This window comes from Misgurnus anguillicaudatus, chromosome 19 (genome assembly GCF_027580225.2).
Source record: "Misgurnus anguillicaudatus chromosome 19, ASM2758022v2, whole genome shotgun sequence".
In the NCBI taxonomy this organism is placed as follows: Eukaryota; Metazoa; Chordata; class Actinopteri; order Cypriniformes; family Cobitidae; genus Misgurnus; species Misgurnus anguillicaudatus.
The window spans coordinates 969764-993721 of NC_073355.2; the positions used below are offsets into that span (position 1 = coordinate 969764).

The 23958-nt window shown below is 38.5% G+C and overlaps 1 protein-coding gene across 1 annotated transcript in view; it reads right to left on the minus strand.

The window, feature by feature from the left end:
* Positions 1–316: 316 nt before the first annotated feature.
* Positions 317–23958, minus strand: part of cyth1a (cytohesin 1a) — a 33677-nt gene continuing 10035 nt past the window's right edge. The window contains exons 3-13 of the mRNA XM_073856785.1: positions 21077–21141; positions 18869–18935; positions 18670–18788; positions 11405–11485; positions 11182–11294; positions 9141–9289; positions 8714–8825; positions 4801–4882; positions 3709–3772; positions 2118–2272; positions 317–1763 (exon numbers count right to left, since the gene is read on the minus strand). Coding sequence (XP_073712886.1) covers positions 1685–1763; positions 2118–2272; positions 3709–3772; positions 4801–4882; positions 8714–8825; positions 9141–9289; positions 11182–11294; positions 11405–11485; positions 18670–18788; positions 18869–18935; positions 21077–21141 — 1086 coding nt within the window. The 3' untranslated portion in view covers positions 317–1684. The remainder of the gene's footprint in view (positions 1764–2117; positions 2273–3708; positions 3773–4800; positions 4883–8713; positions 8826–9140; positions 9290–11181; positions 11295–11404; positions 11486–18669; positions 18789–18868; positions 18936–21076; positions 21142–23958) is intronic.

Sequence of the window (23958 nt, forward strand, 5' to 3'; positions counted from 1 at the left end):
GTGGAAATGTAAAATCGTGAATCGTACAATAGGTGCTCTTTAAGATATGTAAGTGCAAGGTAAATAAAGGCAGATCAAACATGCTTTTTAGTCTGGGATTATGAGATAAACCCTGTCCGTATGTTTGGGAAACCACCCCAGAATGACTTCAATTACATTACAAGTTCAGTGCTTTTACAACACTATATGATCATTAGTGATAATAATACTAAAAGGCCATTTTATAATTTACATTAACATCTGAAGAAATTAAAGGTGACCTTGTTGAATGTTATGTATTGAAGATTTAATACAAAAGAGGGCAGCTTGCAGAAGATCAGGTATAAATCAGAATTTGGTTTATTGTAGTTCATGACAAATAAGAAATATGGTTGTTGGTGAAGCACACGTTTCTTCACTGATAAACCTTCGATTCATTACAATATAAATCTGATAAATGTCATAATGTTGCCATCTGCTGGTACTATAATAAATGTTCATATAGCTTTAAATACATGGTTTATTATGTGCTGTTTCACAACTGCATTCAACAATCTAAAGCAATTTAACCAAGATACAGATGATTTATTATTATTATTTTAGAAAGGTCTCGCCACCATTGCAACGGTTTCTACATCCAAAACCAAAATGAGAAAGAAAAGATGAAGTCACTTAACTAGGACAATACTGCTAAATACAAGTTTTATATAAAACATTCTATATATACTAAAGTATATACAACTTATATAAATTAATCCAATACTGCTTAGATTAAAAATAAAAAAAGAATAACTGCAAAACTGATGGAAACCCCAGAAAAAGATCAACGAATTTAAGTAAGAGAGAAAATGAAGGGCACTGACTGGACTAACAGCAGAAGATTATTTAACAAATATTACTGTAAACTGTTGTTGGGCAGATTTATTCATTCAATGAGATGCTGAACGTGAATCTCACTGTCTGTGTGAAAGGTAGAAACAATGCAATGATATTTGAAACAACACACAAACACACACACACACACACACACACACACACACACAGACACACACACACAGACACACACAGACACACACACACACACACACAGCCGGTGGTCATCATAACACGCTCATACACTCATCTTACTATGACACACACTGACAATAAAAGCAAATGTCCAATCAAGCCGACAATATTTGGGGGGATTTTCCAACCTTTTGAGTTTTATTTTCTTGGTCTTGATGTAAACTACAGTAGTCTCTGAAAAAGCATTAACAGTTAAATATGCAAATAAAGCTTTGAGGCCTAAGCCCCTTTTGCAGAATAAAAATGTAAAAATACACGTATTGCCTATACACATAAGAGCACAAATGAAATCTTCACTTTCTCAAAAACTAATAGGAACTTTTTGGTTTTCCTCATTCTGTCAGACCTGCTGAGCTCAGATCATACAAAGTGTGCAAGAGAGAAAAGCAAGACCAGGTTTTGGTTAAACAATTGTTCTCTTTGGGGGTTCTGAGGGAAAAGTCCACTGATTTCCTTCCAACACACATACATATAGATACACACACACACACACACATCTAGATTTTTCTCTGGTTGTCATTTAAATGTTTCTTCTCTCAGTAAGTGAATTGGTGTTTCTGCACAGCTCAGTTGTCTCCACTAGAGGAAGCAGTTTAGACACACAGCAGCCCTGAATCTCTCTTCATTGTGTGATGCTCTAGTGTCTCTTCATCGAGGAGACCTTCTTCTTCCTCGCAGCCAGCATCTCATAGAATGGATCTCTGCTGATCGCTGCCCTGTACATAAAAAGAGGAGAGTTTATGTTTATGCAACTGTGCCAAGTTGGGATGGATAAAACATTCTTTATATACATAACATCATGTTAAATAGCTTTTATAATTCTCAAATGTAAAACAGAAGTTGGCTAAATCAATTCTGGACGAACAGAAATTCTGTCCACCAAATAGCTTTGCAGGCCATAAAACACCATAGCCAATATTCAGACCAAACAGAAATTTCTTGATTGAAAACATTTTTACTACAACAAATAGTGATTGAGTTATTATGATGAATGCCTCGACTTAGAGATATCCACATCACTGCTGTACATGTATTAAATCTAGCTGTTTTTCAAGTGTTTCCAGACTCACTTGATGCTGTTCATCCACTCATCTTTCTCCTCAGCTGTAGGAGCAGAGATGCGGTAGAAAGTGTGATTTCCCTCCACCACTCTTCCATCCGCCTCTGTCTTACAAGCTTTGATCACCTGATCCTTGTTGTCGGGTATGAAGAGCTCAAAGGAGTTCTGAGGGGCAACATCACATCATCACATGTTTGGGATATGGACCAGTCAAGATCATAATGTATCACAATCATTCTTTTCACAATCCATTAGCGAATGTTTCACACATTGTGTATCACTGCACAGTCATTGAGTACAGCGCTCATAGATGTGATAAAGAATCACTGGGAAGTAATATCAGTTAATATTGCTTCATTAGTCAAGCACTGTGCAATGCATTATGGGACTTTTCATGTAGTGTTCTTAGTTTATATACTGATAATCTGGTTCATTATACAGGGTACAGTAGTATATTATTGCACATTTGTTGAATCCTCAATGGTAAAAACAAACCACTCATGCTAATAAAAAAACTAGGACTGTTAAAATCAACATGTAATAATAACACAGTAACGTAAATTCATTTTAACGGCGTGCCATTAACGCAACGCACAATTTCTGTTTGACCTTTGGCCTAGCCCATTGTTGGATAAATTGAGACACAGCCTTAGACAGAAGATAGTCATCAAATGTCTAAAATGATTTTATTTCTATGTTTTCTTAAAGGCAAACCATCCTAAATGCTCACTAATACAAAAGATGGTTGTACATCCACATGCGTGTCTGAGATTTTTGTTTGGGTTTTAAAACTTGCAGGAATGAGAAAATAAAGTGCAGGACCTGATTGATGTTTAAAGAGCTATTAAGAGAGATAAGACATAAAAACGACAGTCCTCCCATCTTTAAAAATAATTTTTATACGTTTAAATGTCACTAAGGTATTAAGTGTTGAAGCGCCGCCGTGGATAGAGTCCATCAATCTAGATTAACTCTTTCCCTGCCATTGACAAGATAACTCGTCGATTAAGAGAAAACGCTTCCCTGCCAATGACGCGAATTTCCGGCTTTCCACAATACCGCTATTATCCACCAGGTGGTAATTATCCACTTCCGCAACTTATACAACCCGGAAGTAGCGCCTCACGTGAAAGAGAAAGAACTCTGTGTATGTTTTAAAGATCGCTCTGCATCTGATCTCACAAAAATTGAATTATCTCAGCTTTTTGCTCAAAATTGGGTGTTTTTGAAGAACCTACCCATATTTGAGAGGTGATAAAAAGAGAATTAATGTAGGTAGGATAAAACGTTTTTTTTTGTGTGTTTGAGAGCAGAGGGTCTGTTCTTTCATTTGATATATTGTTTGTTTATATATTCATAGAAGAACATTTTCTAGAAGGCATTAAACTTTTGTGAAAATCATGAAAAATTCTGGCGCTGGCTGGCAACTTTCTTTAAAAACACTGGCGGGGAAAGAGTTAAATGGTTTCATCGATTGACAGCCCAAATAAAAACAAAACTGCTCTGCAAATCCAACTGGAGGATCTGGCTAGATTGATAAATGTATAACATTATATATCTTATATTAATATTATATATGAAGAAGATGCTGGAAGGTTTACCGGTTTCTTGTCCTCTACTTCACGGATGCTGAGGTTTTCCAGTGGAATAATACCTCGTGGCTCTTTATCCTACATATAGCAAAAGACAATCATCATCATACACCATTAATACATTGATAAAGTCAAGTATGATTTCAAAAACATAAACTATATTCTTATTGTTGTAAGTTTAGTTATTAAATATAACTGCAAGTGATAGACAGATGAAGAGAAGTTCATTTGAAGAAGAGATGTTGTGAACACTGTGGATGAGCCCCTATGATGCTGAATTGCAAATGAGTTCAGAGGTTTTCTATAGCTATCAGAGGACATCCAGCATACTTCAGTCTATTCTGGTGAAAACGTGTCAAAAGATTTCTGTTTAAACATTGTGCTCACAAGACACAATGTAAATTATTATTATTATTATTAACTTAACCCAAAATGATAGCTCATATCTGCTGAATGGTTTTTCATATGAATCAGAAAAATTGCCCAGGAGGAAACGTAGGTTTCTTTAATATGGCATACAGAAATTACTGTCGACTATGTTTTGATTTCTTGGGTCATATGGAGTATGAACGTACCAAATATCTCAGATCAGTTTCATGACCATTACATTTGTTTTCAAGCAATATGCATTTTTACCATATATACCAAGAACTTTGCAGGTACCAAACTTTGTTGCTCAAGTTTTGCAGTGATATGCAATTACGTTTGCAGGAAAGTAACAAACATAACATTTGAACAAATGCAATAATGATTCCTAAGTAAAGGTACACTATTTTCCCTTCACACAACTAAAGGCGATATTTTAATAAGCTAATGTACATTTTGTACTCATGTGAGGGCTCAAAATCTATCAAATGTCCACTGATAGGTGGCGCTATACCTAGAAAACCTCTCAACTCATTTACAACTCAGCACCATACGATATCATCTACAGTGTTCACAACATCTGGAACTTGATCATGTTTGTCTGAACTTGCTTGGACAACAATATTCACTACATAGCAGCTATGTTTACATATGATTACGATTATTATGACAAACATCGATTCTGTATCTTTGTTATAAAACACTTAAACACATAAATATAATTCATGTGTGTACTTATCAGTAGTGTACTCAAAGTAGTAAAGACAGTTATCTGTGAGAATAAACCATCGTCTTTTCCAAGTTTTAACACGTCCTCCTGATAACAGAAGAGAGATGTATCAGTATTCGCTATAAAGAGACATCAGACATCACATCGGTGGTGTGCGGTGGAGAGACTGAGCAGCAGACAGACAGATGGACAGACAGATAGATAGAGATGACAGCTCTTCTACAGCTACTCCATTTTCATAAAGACCCAAGCCGAGCAGCAGACATGCTGAAACCAGCCACTGATACTGATACTGATACGAAACAAAGTCATCTGTGTTACAACAGAGCATCTAACAGCTATATGCAACATCTCTGTCATAATGCTTTAAATCCAGACTTATTTAAAGGTGCAGTGTGTACATTTAAGCGCCATCTAGTGGTGAGATTGCAAATTGCAACCAACAGATCAACTACTAGTCAGTAATACAACATTGTTGTAACCTTATCATTGTGTCAGTGTTTTACTCGCTGACTTTAGCTAGCTTTTTGCATGCTGGTTTGTACAAGGTAAGTATAAGAGCAAATGCATCTAGTGATGACTTCTGACCTCTGTAGGATATTCTGATCTCATCATCAGTACAGACTAACTAAAGAAGAAAAAAACATTCAGCTTTCTTTTAGAATGAATGGTCCTCAGATCAGGTGTGACAAATGAATAAGTTAATTTTGCATCTGGATTTGTAAAACACATTTCACCTTTTTCTAGTTAACCAATAAAAAACAAATCCTTTTTAATAATCATTCTCTTCAAGAAGAAATACACAGAAAGACTTGGACTACACATGGTGCAAGTGATTGATTTATAATAGTCTCTGTACATTTTCAATATGAACTGATACTCCTGCACACTAAACAATAGCATCATATATAAATAGTGACATAAGCAACAAACAAAACAGACAAAAATCAGAGCTACAGCAGGTGAGAGGTTTCCGAGCGATTGGCTGATTGGCTGTGATTAATGATGAGGTCAGGTGTAAAGCCGAGATCCAATCAGATGTGTGTTTGAGAAGAGAGATAGAGAGAGGGACTATAGAGGACACACAGATAAAGACCTCTGGGTGATCGATGGACATTTCAAATAAGACCTGTGACAAACACACGTTACTTGTTTCAATAATAAAGCAATGCTTTCAAACAGCTCATTTAACATTGATTATGTTGGATTATAGTCCGTTGAAATCCGTCATCATCACCCAGTATACAAGCGGTGTCTTTAGTCTCACTAATGTGTACTTTACATAGAGTATGATGTTCAGCAGGTCTTTGGTCCAGGTACAGTTGTTTGACTCGATCTAATCACCCCAAACACCACATTACTGATGCCCACTTCATGTAAATATTCAATCAATCATGATTTACTCCCTCTCATGCTGTGGATTAAAGACGAAAGAGTAATGCGGATTAAGAACCACATGAAGTTGAGTAAATAATGAGTTTTGGGTGAAAGCTTGTGGGCATTTGGTTTAGTTGGTGTTTGCTAGGCTCAGTTTAGACTGAGAGTAAACACTGTAGCTGCCAAAATTCACATGACACACAAGAAGAGCGTCTGGACATCAAAGCAAACAGAAAGCCGAACTCTTTATTATCATGATCACGAAATCAAACACCAAGCACCCATCACCACACAGAGACAGGGCAGTACGTGATTCAATGAAGAAAACCAACCATCAGACAAACCAACCCACGTCAACAACAACAACAACAACAAAAAACTCATGGAAAGACAAACCCTAATGGCTAAAAACAGAGCGGAGGGGACAGAAAGCAAGGCCGACCACCTGAAGCACCTGAGAGCGACCGGACAGATGAAGAGGAAAGAACAGATGTACATACCTCCTGAGGGAAAGATAACAGCCAAAATCATGGGAACAAACAAACAAACGAGGAAGAAAAGGAAACAAAAATTTCATTAAAAAAGAAATCATACTCTCCACACGCTGTCTCTCTGATCAAATGAACGGCCGGGTGAGTTACCTGTTAATGTCTTTATAGTCCTTTAAGGAGTACTTAAACATATAGTCCGGCATAACTTTTACACATCATTAATTACAATAGAAACCTAGCTTGAAGAATGCATTTAAAAATCTTATAATACATTACACTCACATTAATAACTAGTAGAACAGTATCAAAAAATACATAGCAAATGAAAAACATGACAAATGTCAGTGTATTATAAATCATCTGGAATAGCTACTCGTGCAGATGAAGTGAGTCGAGTGATTTATTTGATTGTGAAGTGAACAGAAGAATCGGATTCATTTAGACAGCAGAACGACTGTAATCACCAGAAAAACATACACAAACTCAATATACATATGTGTATGTGTGTGTCTCTTTGTGTGTATATGAGTCTTAAGCCCTTTTCACACAGACATTATGGGAAATACACGGAAAATGCATCCAGGATTTGTCCGGGATCGTTTAAGTTTTGGTTCATTCACACACATAACAAAGATCCCGTAAAGAAATGTGACGTATTTAAAGTCCTGTGCCCGTTGCATGAAAGTCCTTAAGCTAAAAAATCCCTTAAATATAAGCTTAAGGGTACCCTTAATAAAAAATGGGTTGCAAGAAAACCCTTAAGGTGTACACTTAGGGAACCATAAGGCTGTCAATAAGTATTTACCCTTAAATGCTAAAGTATTACGTTAAGTTCTGCTATGCATTGCTACAAAGTCCTTAAAGGACAAGTTCTGTATTTTACACTTAAAGCCCTGTTTTCAGATTGTTTATGATGAAATAGAACGGTTTTGACTGAAATTTGGACATATGATGCTGGCCCGAGATTTTTCGGGTGTTTGTTGTATCACCTCCCACCTCTATAATGGCTTTATAGGTGCACAGGAACAATCCTTCCTAAAATGCATTAAACTTTCGTTTACAAAGACGTGAAACTCACCGAGTGGTCAGGGGTGTTCACTGATATGCTCACATAAAAATCGCTGCAAAAGATGCTTTCCAACAGATGTTTTATCGTAGTTTTTGTCCAAACGGTTTCATGCAAACGGACACCGAACATGGTAGTTTTTTCTCCACAGCATTTGAAGTTTGCTTATTATCCGTTAATTCTCTCTGCCTTGTGTAAGGTACATTCCCCCAAATAAAATTTGTGACAAAAAACTGTTCTAAAACTCAAAAGCCTTATTTTTTTTAGATTTTATAAATGTCATAAAACTGGGGCCCCCCTTGCACCATCTCACGGCCCCCAGTTTGAAAACCACTGAGGTAAAGTATAATCACAGTATTGCCAAAATCCCATTATAATCGCATTATGAGAGTGCATGTAAATGTGCTCATTGATAGAGATTCCAAAATGGGAAATAATGATTCCAAGATGGCCAAGATGTGGGAGACATCCAAATTGTGCAGTGTTGGTGTGCCTACAGGAACAGGATTGGGAACTGCTGATTTATCAGCTTCATGTTGCTTACTGTGTATTCATAACAAAACACAGATCAAGATGAGAATAATTTACTTGGCAAAATATACGGTTCAACTGTGGGTGATGCTCTTTGTAAAGCTGCTTTAAAACAATGCAACACTGAAGGTCCCCGGTTCAAGTTTGCATGTTCTCCCTGTGTCAGCTGGACTCCCAAAGGCCAAAAACATGTAAGTTAGGTGAATTGGAGATTGGATAAATTGCCTCTCACCCAACCTGTGTATGGATTAACTTGTGCATAGATTAACCCATTCTCGGTTATATCCATAGATGCTGTAATGGCGTTAAGAATAAATAAATAAAAAGCACTAATGTTGAATTGAATTTGAATTAAATTGAATCATTTCATGTAGTCGTATTTGTTTAAATGTAGGTATTACACACAATGAAATGAATAACGTAGAGTTGAAAGATCAGAGCTGTCTCACTTACCCAGTTTGAGCAGCCAGCCCTCTCTGTCTGGGTTGAAGAAAGTGTGAGTCAAGTCATTGCCATCATCCTCAGGGATTTTGAAGGGTTCATTCTTGATGCTATCATACAGGTTCTGGATGATTCAAAGAAATCGACTGTAAGTCATTGCATTAAAATAGCCCACAGCGCACAGGTTTTAATGCTCTTCTGTGATCCAGTGACTACATGCAACCATCAGCTATCAAAGTGTTCAGCTATTCCAGTGGCCTGCATCTGCCCCACATGGTTTAAATGTACATGCTTAAAATCCTGCTCTACAGTAAAGGTCTAACATAAATTGGGGGCTTGACCGAGTTAAGAAAAGTAATAGCAACAATGTCACAAAGGAGATGTTTAGCATCGATTTAGAGAAATGAGAGGACATAAGCAGGTGTAAGAGGGGACAGACCCTGAGCAGGTCTTCTGGCAGATCTCCTCCATCATTGATGCCTCTGTTCATGGAGATGAAACGCTCAACTGCGGGCTTGTCTTTAACATTTGGGTTGTGAAGGCTGGTGTTCAACATGATGATGGCAAAGGACAGGATGTAGCATGTGTCTACAAGAAAGAAACAATCATGTACACTGATAAAAACCGGACCGTATATTGCTGCAGAACTTTGGATCACGTATGAAAAGTTCAGATGCAAAAACCACTCCACTGTCCTTTCTGAATAAAGGTAAAAGGCTCAACAATTCAATCAATATCTTAATATATTAGCTGTGTTTGTCACTGTAAGCTTTATAACACCATCAACTCATGCTGTTACATTACCTTTAACCAGAAAAAACATGGTACTACAGACACATCTAAATGGCAGAGCACTATTAATTCAACAATGTCATCATTGCTTTAAAGGGATAGGTCACCCCAAAATGAAATTTCTTTCATCATCTCACTATCATTTTGTTACAAACCTGCATCAATGTCTTTGCTCTGATGAACACAAAGGAATGTTCGTAATTAAACCGCTCATGCGCCCCATTCACTTCCATAGTATTAGTTAATGTGCAGGTGTGATGGGTCTGCACGTTACGCAAACATCTAGATGCACAGCGCACTTGTAAGTGTGTGAGAGGAGGGAAAGCTCTCATTTGTGCCTGGTCGTAGTATTAGATGGTGCAACAGCCATAATTTTTTTTTCCAAAAGTCTTGCATGTTAGATGGCAGAAAGTCGACAGCAGCAGAGAAAGCGATTTAACCCCCCAAAATCTAAAAAGCTATGTCTGGAAGTACTTTGGATTTTGGTCAGTAGGAGGTAAAACTGTTGAGCCGCGAGATAAAGTTGTTACAGTTAGCATACCATTCGACCAGTAGCAACATGTTGTCACATCTCGAAAATGTGCACCTGTACACACTGCATATTAATTTGTTTGTCCCTTTAACTTTTAATGCTTAATCCTGTTCTGTACACACACACACTTCAGTCATTTACGGGACTGACAATCGCATTCTACAACCGCATTAACTCCCGCAAAATGCAGGTAGTGACACCTTTGTTTACAGAAACTTTGCATAGTGTGTAGCCTACATAACCGAACTGAACAACTAATACTTAATAAAGTGTTTAAACGTGCATCAAGGACATGACAGGTCTCTCTTCTGAAAAAACAAATTCCTAGAAGAGGAAAAAGTCTTCTGTACGCGCGGCACAGAGAATGACAGAGGCACGAGCGTTTGCTGCTCAGTGTTGGCAGATCTTGCACTAAAAAAACAGCGAACAAGAAAATTCCAATAATAACCAAAATGAATCCAAACGGTTTACCTCAAAGATCAAAATATTGGGACCAGCACCTTCACATTTTGACAACACCAAAAACTTGATCGCTTTATTAGCCAAAAGCCATAAACGGTTAAGCGCTAAAATGGTATGTGAGTACAAAAAAGACGAGGACCTGGCAACACTGCAAGAGCGCGCGCAGACTCACAAATGCGTACAATACACAATGCCAAGACGGAGGTTTATTGCAAAACATAATGCTGTTAAATTATTTTGGTCAAAGCTGTGAGTGATAAGCACGTGAGACGGCAAAAAGTTTGCAGTGCGTACGAGACCACAATGTGTGGAACTCCAGCTAAACAGTCACGTCTTAACACTTACTTTGCATCGCCCGCCACAAGCTCTTTGTCTGCAACATGACAAGAGGCCATAACGGAGAAATAAATTTCGTTTATTTGTAAGGACATGAGACCGATCAGAGTCGTGGATGGAACAGGCTTCAGGGAGTTAATGTAACCGAGGTACCATATCCCTTTGATGTCTCTTGATTTACTTGTTTTTGTAATATATGTTGTCAAATATGTTTAAACTTAAATAGACTACCTATACAAGTAGTTATGTCTCTTTGTGTTAATTTGTCCTGTTATTGACGTAATGCCCGCTATTGAAAAAAATGGGCAACCAGATATTCGAATAGTTCTAATATAATATTCGACTGACTGAGACCCACCTGTGGACTGGAAGACCCCAGGGTTACACTGACAGTAGCGCTGGGCAAACGCCTCCATCATTCTGTCAATCTTCTGGGCTTCACCAGGAAGTCTGAAACTCCAGAGAAACTGCCTGGGTGAAGACATAACCATATACAACATTTACATATACTATTAACAACAATACAAATTTGAATGCCTATTATTAAGCGTTACAGAACGCTGGATTCTACAATGTTTTACCTGAGCGCCTGAACAAGGTTTAGATCCGTGAACTCGTGCAGCTCCACAAAAGCATGAAGGACCTGGATGTTGAAGTCATCCCTGTTAAACCATGCAAACATGTAAGTAAACTGTCATTTAACAAACACTGGAGTACCTCTAGTTTCAGACGTGATCATCCCTTCAAAGATCAAAAGAGAGTTGTACTACTATGTCTCATACTGTATTCAAAAAACTGTTATGGTGTTCCTGATTCTCAACCTGTGGATGTTTTTCATCGCTAAAAGGGAGTTTGGGAACTTATAGCAGAGCACAGATGGCAACATGTTTACTCGAGACAGCGCAAGCTAGCACTAGGGTAAAGCTAATCTTTTACATTATAGAGATGACGCTCATAGTGACGATTCTCTCAGATCAATCAGTGATCTACAGTGTTTTCGCATCACGTTTTGGTACCAGCTCGGGTCGCTTGGAACCCAGACCGAGGTGGTACTAAAAAGTATTGGGTACTACGTACTGCACCCAGTGGAAAAGCTCAAAAAAGTAAGCATACCAAACCAAACGGTGGGGTACTGAGTGCACTCAAAATTGCAAATACGGAGAGACGCATTTCAAAAAGCAAACAAACATAAAATCTTTCTGTTCTTGACAGGGCTATTAAAAAAATAAAATGATTTCCACAGTGTTCTTTTTTAATAAAAACAGTTGTTTTTGTCTTAAGTGTGTATGTTTAGATTAGGCGTGCCGGCAGAGCTGGGTGTAAAAGGACTCTGGGAGGAAAGGTACCATCTACCCAAGGGCACTCTGGCTGGTATTGGATTACACCTCTCTACTGGATTTCCACAGATTCCTCCGGCAAGCTTGTGCCGTCGTGGGCGGGCCTAGCACGGACTACTATGAACCAAGGACATTTTAATGCACAGGTGCGAAAGGATACCCATTTCACGGACAATGGCTGACGGTAAATTTTAAACGTCTAGTTCCTTCCCTGAGGCGGTAAGCTAAAGCCGAAAGTATACTAGGGACGTCCGCGTATGCGCGCCGTCCGCATGACGTCATTTTCGCCATCAGGAGGGTCCGCAGCCCAAAATTTGAGACCGCGTGGAAAGTGCGCGTACAGTCCGCGTACAACAGCGCATGCGCGTGAAAATATTTAGACAGGGCACTCCACTATAAACAATTATACAAAGAAAAAAGACAGCATTTGCACACACATATCGTTTTTCTTCTTTAACTTTTACTTCTTCCAAGAACAGAAAGCTGTGGAGCATGTTTGTTACCATAATGTTTGATTCCTGTTCTTTGTTGTCTTGTTGTTTGTTCTAAACTGTGTTTGCAATGGTGGATCAGTTACTTTTCTTCACCTATCCTAATGTTTTAATGTACTGTAAATGTCAACAAATCAGTGCTGCCCTGACAGCCTGTTAGACTAATATTTTGAATAAGAAATCATTTGCGTATAGTGTCGAACCATCCGCATGTAGCCGCGGGGAGTATACTCGAAAAGCTGCGCAGCCGGACGCGGAAAAAAGGTATACCCCGGCCTTAAGGGGGGGACTATGTGACACAGTCACACAAGAAACATGTTGTACCGCTCATTTTATACATTATATTGTGGTTTTATGTATATTTGAGTTTTAAATAGGTTTTACATGTTTTCTTAGCGATTTTATTCCTTTCTCTATTTTATGTGTTTACGTCTTTTACTTTGTTTGGGCTGCCTGTCATGTGAGTAATCACATGACAGGAAACAAATGCTAGTATAAAAGGAAGCAGCAGAAGCACATTGTTAGCATATGCTAAAGCTACACAACTGTTTGGATTGTGGAGTTTCTCATTGTGGACTTACCCTTCCAGAAACGTTTGTGGATTACACTTAATAATCGTACATACACCGGAGGACACTTTGAACACTTGGACTCTTAGCACACTTGGACTTTTAGATTGTTTTAGGTTTGGTTTTATATTAATTTCTTTTAACAGTCTTGAGTTTTAGTGTGATGTTTTAAGTACCTTGTGTTTGTAAATACACTTATGATTACACTTGTTTGTCTCAACTCTTTTATGGCGCTTTTCCATTGCATAGCACCCCACGGTTTGGTCTAGTTTGGGTCGGGTCAGCCCACTTTTGGGAGCTTTTCCATTGGGATCACTTCGTAGTACCCGATACTTTTTTTCGTACCACCTCGGTTGGGGTTCCAAGCGACCCGAGCTGATACCAAACGTGACGCGTAAACACTGTAGTTCACTGATTGGTCTGAGAGAATCGTCATCAGCGCCGTCATCCTATTATGTAAAATATTAGCTTTAGAAAAAAAAAAAAAATATTAGCTTTAGCTTAAGCTTGCTGCTAGCTTGCGCTGTCTCGAGCAAACATGTTGTCATCTGTGCTCTGTTTTAAGTTTCCAAACACCCTTTTAGCATTTTAAAACATCCACAGGTTGTGAATCAGGAACACATAAAAGTTTTTTCCAGACTTGCAGTTGGTGGCGGCACATTCGCGACGTGCACGTCAGTATTATTTATGCTTTAATGCAACTTCATTGAGGCTCAGCGGAGCGCCGTCGACAGACGCCACGGGTGTTTGAACAGAAACTGTCATGTGAGACAGAGGTAGTTATAAACGCGATGTGCAAAGTAAACTTCTATTTGTGGTGGCCAATTTTAATTTTGTGGCGGCACATTCGCGACGTGCACGTCAGTATTATTTATGCTTTAATGCAACTTCATTGAGGCTCAGCGGAGCTGTTGACTGACGCCACGGGTGTTTGAACAGAAACTGTCATGTGAGACAGAGGTAGTTATAAACGCAATGTTCAAAGTAAACATCTACGTATTTGTGGTGGCCAATTTTAATTTTGTGGAGGACTGATAAATAAATAAATGTATGGGAATGTACAAGGACGCTCTCTCTTGTATGATGTCACAGCCGTATGCAGCGCAAATATAACGACACGCCTATAATTCCTCCCACTGCGAAGTGATACTAAACTCAATGGAAAAGCTAACCACCCCAAAGTGAGGTGAGCTGACCCGACACAAACCAAACTAAACCAAACCGTGGGGCACCATGCAACGGAAAAGCGCCATCAATCCCACACAGTAAAGTCTGACCCCTTTTATGTATTTTGTGACTCAACCGACAAGGCTGATTATTACAAGTTATTTCAACTTACTATTATTTATCTTGACTAGAGATAAGTTGTTATAACTACAGGTGAGTTGTTATAACTTATACAATTAATTTGACTTTTCTCAACTATATTTTATAAGTTGTGACTCATCTCTGTTGACATGACTTGTAAATCTGAGTTGATTTTAACCAAACATTTTAAGGCAGCAAAGTATTTTTTACAGTGCAGGGGAATCCAGGTGCTGAAGGAGGAGATGCAGCAGACAGGCTACAGCGTCCTCTGTGCCAAGATAGATCGGCAAGATAGATTTCAGCAAGAGTTTCTCCAGGCATTTCACAATTATAGATGTATGGGCAACAGGTCAGTAGTGGTATATATATATATATATATATATAAACACAATGAATAACGAATAAACGAATAAAACATCTGGCTGTTTTAGCCTTTTTTCCATGTTCAGATTCAACTTTGGGTGAAAAGCTCCGCTTGTCAATGTCAGTTCTCACACGGCCGTCCAATCACAGTAGAGGAGGGGAGGGACAAGTATCACAACAACCAACCGGCTCACAGCTCAAGTATCACAGCTACCAAAGTGCTCAGCTGAAGAAAGCTGGCGCTCAGCTGAAAAAACAGCTGGCATTCGGCATCCTTTATAGTGTTTCCAGCTGTGTTTAAATGTTTTGGTGTGTCCTGCACCTTAAAGTGTTAAAACGTGTGAGTTAACCAGTAAGTCATGGCTCCAATGATTAAGTGCATGTACAGTTACTCCACACTAAATTAAAGATTAAATAATCACTTAGATCAAGTAGTGGTGAGATCATTCAGCACTGCATCATTTTTCAGAAGCCTGACATCACATTGCTTTAGCCGAGGATGTGTTATCTCTAATGGGAACTGACAGTGATCTCTGCTGATCTGGAGACTTACAGAACAAAAGCGCTGCAGGTCTCTCCCTAACAGATGAGAAATAACTCGCAGAGAAACTCATCTAATCTGGCAGCCACACCCAAACCGAGGCAGACAAAACAAAGAGGGAGGGAATGAAATCCAGAAGGAGAAATGTTTGTTGTAAAAACGAGACACCAGTTTTTGCCCTATGAGACTCGAGCTTAACATGCACAACCCCCCCCAACCCGTTTGAGACAACGTGTCCGTGTTGAATAATATTGGTGTGAGGAACAAGAGTAATGTAATACAGATGAAGATGGGATTCACAAAGCATTACAAATGATTCATTCACCTTGCTACAAATCACAGTAAGAAAATGACACTGACATCCATGAATTCACAAAGACAAATATCAGACTAGTCATTCATCTACTGAAAATGCTGTCTTTAAAACTAACTAACTAACTTCAAGGTCTTTAAAGTCCAACACCATTTACACTTTTGAATCAGTTTTACAGACAAAATATAATTGTTACAACATATTTGCATTACAAAACTACAACTACAGATGTTGACCAGTGTTTCCCCTAGGTTTACAGCTTGGGGGGGTTGATTGGTTGGGGAAAATTAACACGAACACAAACACTGGGAGGGTAATGCTTTGTGAAAGTTAAAAAAGTTTAACATACGTTTATTTTATTTTTTTAAAGATATATCTTATTTAAATATTTTTAAAATTGACTTTTGCAAATAACCTTTGTTAAACTTATAGAAGTATTTGCTAATATTAATGAACCAGAGCTTAAAAAGTTTTATTTTTTAACTAACAACTAAAAAAATGTATAACTAACAAATAGAGGGTTTTCACCGACGTCACGTTCTGGGCGGTAACCCGGATGCGCGGCCATCGTGGAGGCACTCGGTGTAAAGAACTGAACGGAGTACAATGGAATATTATGCGCTTTGGATACTTTAAGTGAATGTAGACATGTCTAAACAACAGAAAACGCGTCCAAGATGCAAAGGCATATAGGGAAGGACTTGGACCACAAGAAAAGGCACGATATTTCGAGAAATTACAATTTATTGGCGATGCAGATTCCTACGAGCTCCCTCTTCTAGGATCCGTGACGACCCGGCGATTCTTCCTTCAGTTGCATATCCCGATATAAGTTAGTGAACTACCTAGTTTTCATGCAGAGCCCATATGTCAATGTCAGCTTTATTTATATAGCAAATTTAAAATAGCCAGTGTCCTACCAAAGTGCTTTACAGTAAAATAAGCACAGTAAAAAATAAAAGCAATAATTGTTTTTACCATTTACTATTAAAAATATTATTATCATTACAATAGAAAATTTGTTATGAGCAATTAAGCACACTGGCATTAAGGCATAGCAGCGCAAATTTTATTTGTGTTTAAGTACATTTTGTGCATACACTAAAGTACATATTAAATACTCTTTAAATAAAGCACAAGTAGAAGCATAATTGTTTTATACTTTATGTAGTTCAATCATATTTCTAATACAATACTACCCTTTTTCCTGAGCTTTACCAACCACAAGCGCCGCCTCTGATAATTTCTTGCATTCCTTTCCCTGGTTTTTAATAACTTTTGGATGTCGATAATAATCCAAATGTTTTTCTCAATATGTGCTGTTGGTACCATCTCAAACACGGCAATAATTAACCATTTTCCTTGTCGACGTTCGGCATATACATCAGTGTCTGTGCTCTTTGTGATGCGGAGTGCCTCCAATATGGCGTCTTCCGCTCTGATGACGCGTCGTGAAAACCCTCTATATATTGCTCATTCATTCTTCGTTAATGTTAGTTAAAGGTCACATGCTTTCTGATCCCATTTTTTAAAACCTAGTTAGTGTGTAATGTTGCTGTTAGAGCATAAATAATACCTGTACAATAATAAAGCTCAAAGTTCACAGCAGGTGATTTATTTTCTTTAACAGAATTTCTCTTTGAAATCCTACAGCGAACAGCTGGTTTGGACTACAGCCCTCTACTTCCTGCTTTAATGACGTCACTAGAACAGTTTTTTGATTAAACTCCACCCACAGGAATACGTCAGTCGCCAGCTAAGCTAACGGCAAGCTAAGCTGTTATTTTAGAAACAACACATTTTGTGTGTACTTTTGTGTTACTTTATTTTAACATAAAATAACACATAATGTGTTAAATATACACATAATGTGTTAAAAGCTTACCGCACAATGATGTGTAAAAAATTAACACATCCTTTCTAAGAGTGTATTTAATCAGCAGATTTACAATGTCCTGACTAAAAACATTTTAAACACACATGTAAATAGTAAGCGGCATGTAGGCGCGGTTCAAAAGGAGAGACATCATTTGCGTGACCACTCACCTTCATCTGCCTCCACAAAAAACTTCTGATGCGCGCCTCAGAGTTACGTAAATGTCCGAGCTGGACACGTGACATATCAACTAAGCAATATGATGACATGTCAGTCATCACGCACCAAACAACTCAGATTAAAAAAAACACAGACTTGACATAACGCTGGATCCCGGATCGATAAAAGTACAGTGTGAGTGGGTGCTTCTGGGGGAATAGGGAGGGAGGACAATCGCGCTGGGGCATGGTTTGGATAATATGAGTGCGCTCTTATTTGGACTTGGAGCAGGAGATCCTCCGAGTGTTGCCATCTTCAGTTCCCTGTAAGTGTTTAAAAAACTTTTTTTGTCTGGTTTTCATCTGGTTGACTCGACATATTTCCCGCCGCACGCTCTGTCTGGATTAGGAGGGCGGGGCGGCCCTTATATAATGGTGGGGGTAACACTGCTGACCGAACCAGCAGTGAATAAAATGGGACTTTAATTTGGGTGGTAATTATTGACCCTGTTATGTGTTATGAGTGTTATGGACATGGCTACTGCTCTGAAACTTTATAAACGTCACTGTCATATCTACACTGAAACTAATGAACCTCTTGGCCAGTGACTCGATATGTGATTCGAGAACAAGTGGGGACGTCACTCAATTGCTCTTTTATGCACATGATGTGTTTATAGACACTCACAACAAGCGCATACGTACTACGATAACAGTTATCCAAGGAGATAAAACAATAGTCAAAGACATCATAAAGATGGGGGATATTATAGGGATGTCACCACAAATCTCATTGAAATGAAAAAACAAAAAAGTCTGGTTGCTTTGCTGCTGTAAATTGCTGGCATAGGTCAGTTTCTGAGCCGGCTGATAGAGACACAAACACTTACCTCTCTCCTAAATAATCTCCTATGGCAGTCTTGTTAAGACCTTCACCCTTGTAGAGGAAGCGAGCGATGTCTTCACTGGTGTTCTTCAGAAGGTCATTCTCAATGAGGAATCGGATTCCCTGTACAAACACACACGCAGTCTCTGACATACAATACTCATGCTGCCCGTTGAGGGAAATGCTCACGTGAATTGAATTACCTTTTTAGGGTCCATGTTGAACTTTTTGCGACCCATGGCCACTTGTTTGTTCCTTTGCATGTTCTTCCTGCAAAAAAAAAACAAAAACAAAAAAAACAAACGTATGTCATCAACACTCTTCTGCAATTCCTCATGCTAATACTTTTCATAACTTTAAATGTATTTAGCCTTTAAAACCCTAAAATTGTATCATCGACATGTAATACACCATCTCCAGCTAAGATACTTCTCTCTGTGACTTCATTTCAAGTATTTAACAGGTTTCCAAAAATATAATGTGGACTGATTAATTGTTTGAGTAGATTGTGTTGCTATTAAGTTAAATGTAAAATGTGTGTTGCTCTACACAAAACGACTCAATAAAGTGACAAAATGTATGAAAGCGCTCTCCAGATGTCCCACCGGTTGCACATCAGACAGCTCCGCTCCAAACGGGTAACAATGTTTTCATAGCAACAAAGAGTCATGATGTTTTTTCAGAAAAACTAACAAACACACACATTCCTGTTTCACCCAAAAACTGAAAGTCCTGTCATCATTTACTCAACCCCATGTTGTTTTAAGCCTGTATGGGTTTCTTTATTCTGATAAACACAAAAGATAAACACAACTTCCATAATAGGAAAGCAAATACTGTGTGTACCGTCAACTGTGTGCTACCTTCATTTAATAAAATATATTCTTTTGTGTTCAGCAGAATAAAAAAACTCATAAACCCCATTCACACAGCACTTTAATCCCAGAAAATTTCTGTAAAATTGTCAGAGAGACTTCTGACACAAACACATCCCCTAAATGTTCTGGGATCGCTCCTGAAAAGAGGACCTACATTAGTAACATTGCTGTAACATTCACAGAAAGCATTCTGTGTGAACAAAAGGCATAAAGAATGCCGTAAGGGACGTGCCGTAGTGAGGACGCGTGTGTCAAGTTATGGTTCAACCGACCGCTTGCTTTAAAATTTTTTATTCTTATTCTTGTATTTAATATATAGTATTTTTTGCAACTGGATTGATTTTTTGAAGTCTGGCCAGCGACAACTAACCAGCTAGGCTATCTTTATAGGGTTTTTTCCCCCCCAAGGACTTTTTTTCCCCAATGGGTTTTGTCCGAGGGGCAACATTCCGATCTCTCTAATGAAGCCAATACAGAAGTGACTTAAACTGCAATTCATCGACTGGCCACTTGAGGCTGCCTCCAAAAGGGAGTTAATTCCCATAGACCTCCATGTTAAAAACGCCCAATTTTACAGTATAAAGTAATATGTTTACAGCCTGCTACAAAAAGAGTTTTTGGGCTATATAGCTAATTTTGCTCTTCATGACAACTGTGAGGGGGTGAATTTTTTTGTAACTCATACGTATATTGAGCCTTAAACTTCTGCATAATTAAAGGGATACTTCACCGATTTAGCATTCAGCTTTGTATCTGTAGAAACCCGGCAGTATTACTGAATGACCATGTTTCCCTCCATCATTTCCCCCTGAGAGGAGAGATATCTGCATTTTGGTTCTGCAAAAAAGTCCTCCGATGATGCAAAAATCGTCATATTACATCATCGGAGGACTTTTTTGCAGAACCAAAATGCAGATATCTCTCCTCTCAGGGGGAAATGATGGAGGGAAACATGCTCATTCAGTAATACTGCCGGGTTTCTACAGATACAAAGCTGAATGCTAAATCGGTGAAGTATCCCTTTAAATGCGTGGCCACTTGAGTGAGGGGTGAACGGCCACTGCTGTCACTAGAGTCGAGCTAGGGGGCGTGGTTTCAGCAACCAACCACCTCGGCTTCACCCATGTCCCGCCTCTTTACCCATTTTCGGTTTTCCGCAAGTGATTCGTGGTGACGCGGCCAAGATGGCGACGGCAGGCAACGCCTACTTTAAGCTTCAAAAACGATCTTCAGCAACCAATGGGTGATGTCACGGACACTACGTCCATATTTTTTACGGTCTATGGTTTTCTCCTAGAAGTTTTTTCACCCCTTGGAAGTCAGCTGACATTAGCTTAACTTAAAACTCTATTCTATGCGTTGCATTATTACTCTGCTCACTACTACGGTTTAATCTTTGCTACATTTGTTGTCCTGATTTTCTTGTGTTTTCTCTGGTTATAAAAATTTAAAGCTGCTTTAAAACAATTACTCAACTGTGAAAAACTCTATATAAACAAATTGACTTGAATTTGTGTGATGATGTTCACTTACCTCTCCTCTGTAGAACCCAGGTTCTCAATCTCACTGGTAACTTCAGCGATCTCATCTTTCAGACGCTACACAGATCAAAAAACAGAAAGACTTCATAAAGTTAACAATGCTACACAAAACACAAAGCACCATCATGTACACGGTGCATTTAGATACTGTATGCTACTGTCATGTGCTTCTTCCGTAGCTGTCCCAAAGCTTTGGAACGGCCGTATATTTCATTTGATATATTGTATGTTTATATATTTACAGAAGAACATTTTCTGGGAGGCATTACATTTTTGTGCAAATCATAAAAAAGCTGGTGCTGGCTGGCAACTTTTTTTTAAAATGCTGGCGGGGAAAGAGTTAAAGGAGGAGAACTGATGAATGACCTCAGTGTCAAGACTACTGAAATGTCAATATTGTATTATTTGTTTCCATGTCTTTAAGAGATTAATGGAGTTGGGACACAGACCTGTCTCTTCTGAAAATAGTTCAGTGATCATCTCATATGGGGGTTGTCTTTGAGGTCACATGATGAAGAGTTTTCCCCTGACATATTTGTTTTACTCGTGCAGCTCATAATGTTGGTGAAATTCACCCAGATGCCTGATCCTGTTACCAAGTGTGTTTATATTTCTATTACTTCTGCACTTCTAATTCACTTCAGTAGAGAGGCAAACGTCTCAGACAGAAAATTTAAGCTGCCAGTAACGCGACGAGAAGATGTCTGTTTATGTGTGACTCTTAACCGAGCATTGTGTAGAAAAAAATACATCTGATGGAGATTTCTGGTAAATAATAATTTGACGTAATTTAAAATGGGATGTCACTGTACTCACACTCAGTTCATGTGTGTTTATTTCTAAACAATCCCATCCTGTTCATGTTAGATTGACTCAAATGACGCAAATTCTGCTCATATTGGCTGAATTATCAGCAGCTACACTATACTACACTTAGTTAAATCATTTAAATGCAGCCAATAAAGCGATTTAGATTGAAACACTTATTTTTATCATAAATTGATCAAGCCTGTGATACAGAAGCACTTGAATTAAACTGTAGTTCATAGGCTTATGAAAGTCAAACTGATGCTGTAATATTAGGTCTGCATCTGTGTGAAGCAGTCTGTTAAAATTAGAGATGTTCCGAAGCCATTTTTCTCTTCCGCGCGAGCACGCTTCCACGGCCAGAGCATCAGACTGTTTCATTTACAACACGCTTACTGAATTAGGGAAAAGTTCCCTTCCACGTTTGGGAGAAGGGTGAGCAAGGCTGGGAGCTATTGTTAATATGCACATCAACGTTTGAACAACGTCACCATGGTGAACGGAGTTTCCAGAAGGCTTAATAAAGTTTGACTTTATCTGACGTTCCCTTTAGCACAGCTGCATCTAGTGGATGCATAATGCAAACCCAGTCAAACGTTTGGCTGCAGTATCTTCTATTCTATGCGCCTTATAACCCGCTGCGCCCTATATATATAAAAAAATTCTAAAATAGGCCATTCATTGAAGGTGCGCCTTATAATCCGGTGCGCCTTATAGTGCGGAAAATACGGTAATTAGATGGTTTCATGTATTATAGCTCAATAAGGCACTAAATTAGGGTATTCACGTGTAGAAGTGAACTTTTAAAAGTGCAAAAGCCACACACTACTACAGAGTTTTACTAATATCATATTTTTGATTTAGATATTTTAAGCCTTAAATAAAAAAGTTTGTGCATCTTTTAAATAGTAAAACATCTTCAAATGTCAAAATATCAATTAACAAAATGAATTAAGTCTTCAGGGATGTGCTGAGAATTTAGCCACAGATTAATAAACTCATTTTAATCTTCAGCTTTAGACCTTGATGAATATTAAGATTATTTGTCATTAACAAAATAAAAAGCCATTATGATATGAAAGTGGTGATATACATGCATTGTTACAGTAATAAAAACCTGGATTTCCCCCTTACTTTAAAACAGATACTTGTGGTTCATTACTATTTTTATGAAAACCCAACACCAATTAAACAAATACAAAGTCGCTTATATTGTTTGCGTTTTTGCTTCTGTGCTTTTAAACAAGCTGGTCGGCTGGTCAGAAGATTGCCAGAATAAACGTGCAGCTCGTTTATGAAGTAAAAGTGAGCTTGCACTGTATTAAGAGACAGCACCTGACTTTTTTGAGACTGTTTACACTTGGTATTAAGATGTGTTTTTGTTGATGGGATCACAAGTGGACGAGAGAGACACATCACGTTTACACCTGGTATTTAAATCCGTCTCTTTTGTCCACTTTTGGTCGCTTCTGTTCTGAATACTTTGAGGTGGTGGTCTGTGGAGACTGTGGGCGAGTCTCTCTGCTGTCATTTAAACACGAGCGGAAGTAATGACGAGTTTATATGGACGCAAACTAATATTATGTCGGAGTCCGCTGCTTGTGTTGTAACTTGTAAGTAAACATGCTGCACAGTGTTTTGTACGTGTATATGTTAGAGCTTTCTCTGATACTTCTGCGCAATCGAAGATCGCAAAACTTTCACACGCTCGTAAAATGAAATTACACAGAGATCAGCCGCTTTAATGAAAGGCTAAAAATAGCGCTGCACACCGTGTGTTCGTGCCAGAAGTCAGAAAAGACATAAAACATTGTGTTCAGTACCTCAGATAAATAGGCGGAGAGAAGGCGTCGCGTGTGACACATTCAACCACATGTGCGTTTACGTTACAACAGCAATTCGATCGAAAGGGGTTTCGACTACCTCTGAATGTGGTTGAAAGTGGTCGAAAATGGACCAGCTTAACACATTTTGAACACCGTTTACACCTGGTATTAATGCCGTCCACTTGTGATCCGATCGACGAAAACGCATGTTAATGCCAAGTGTAAACAGGCTCTTTGAATG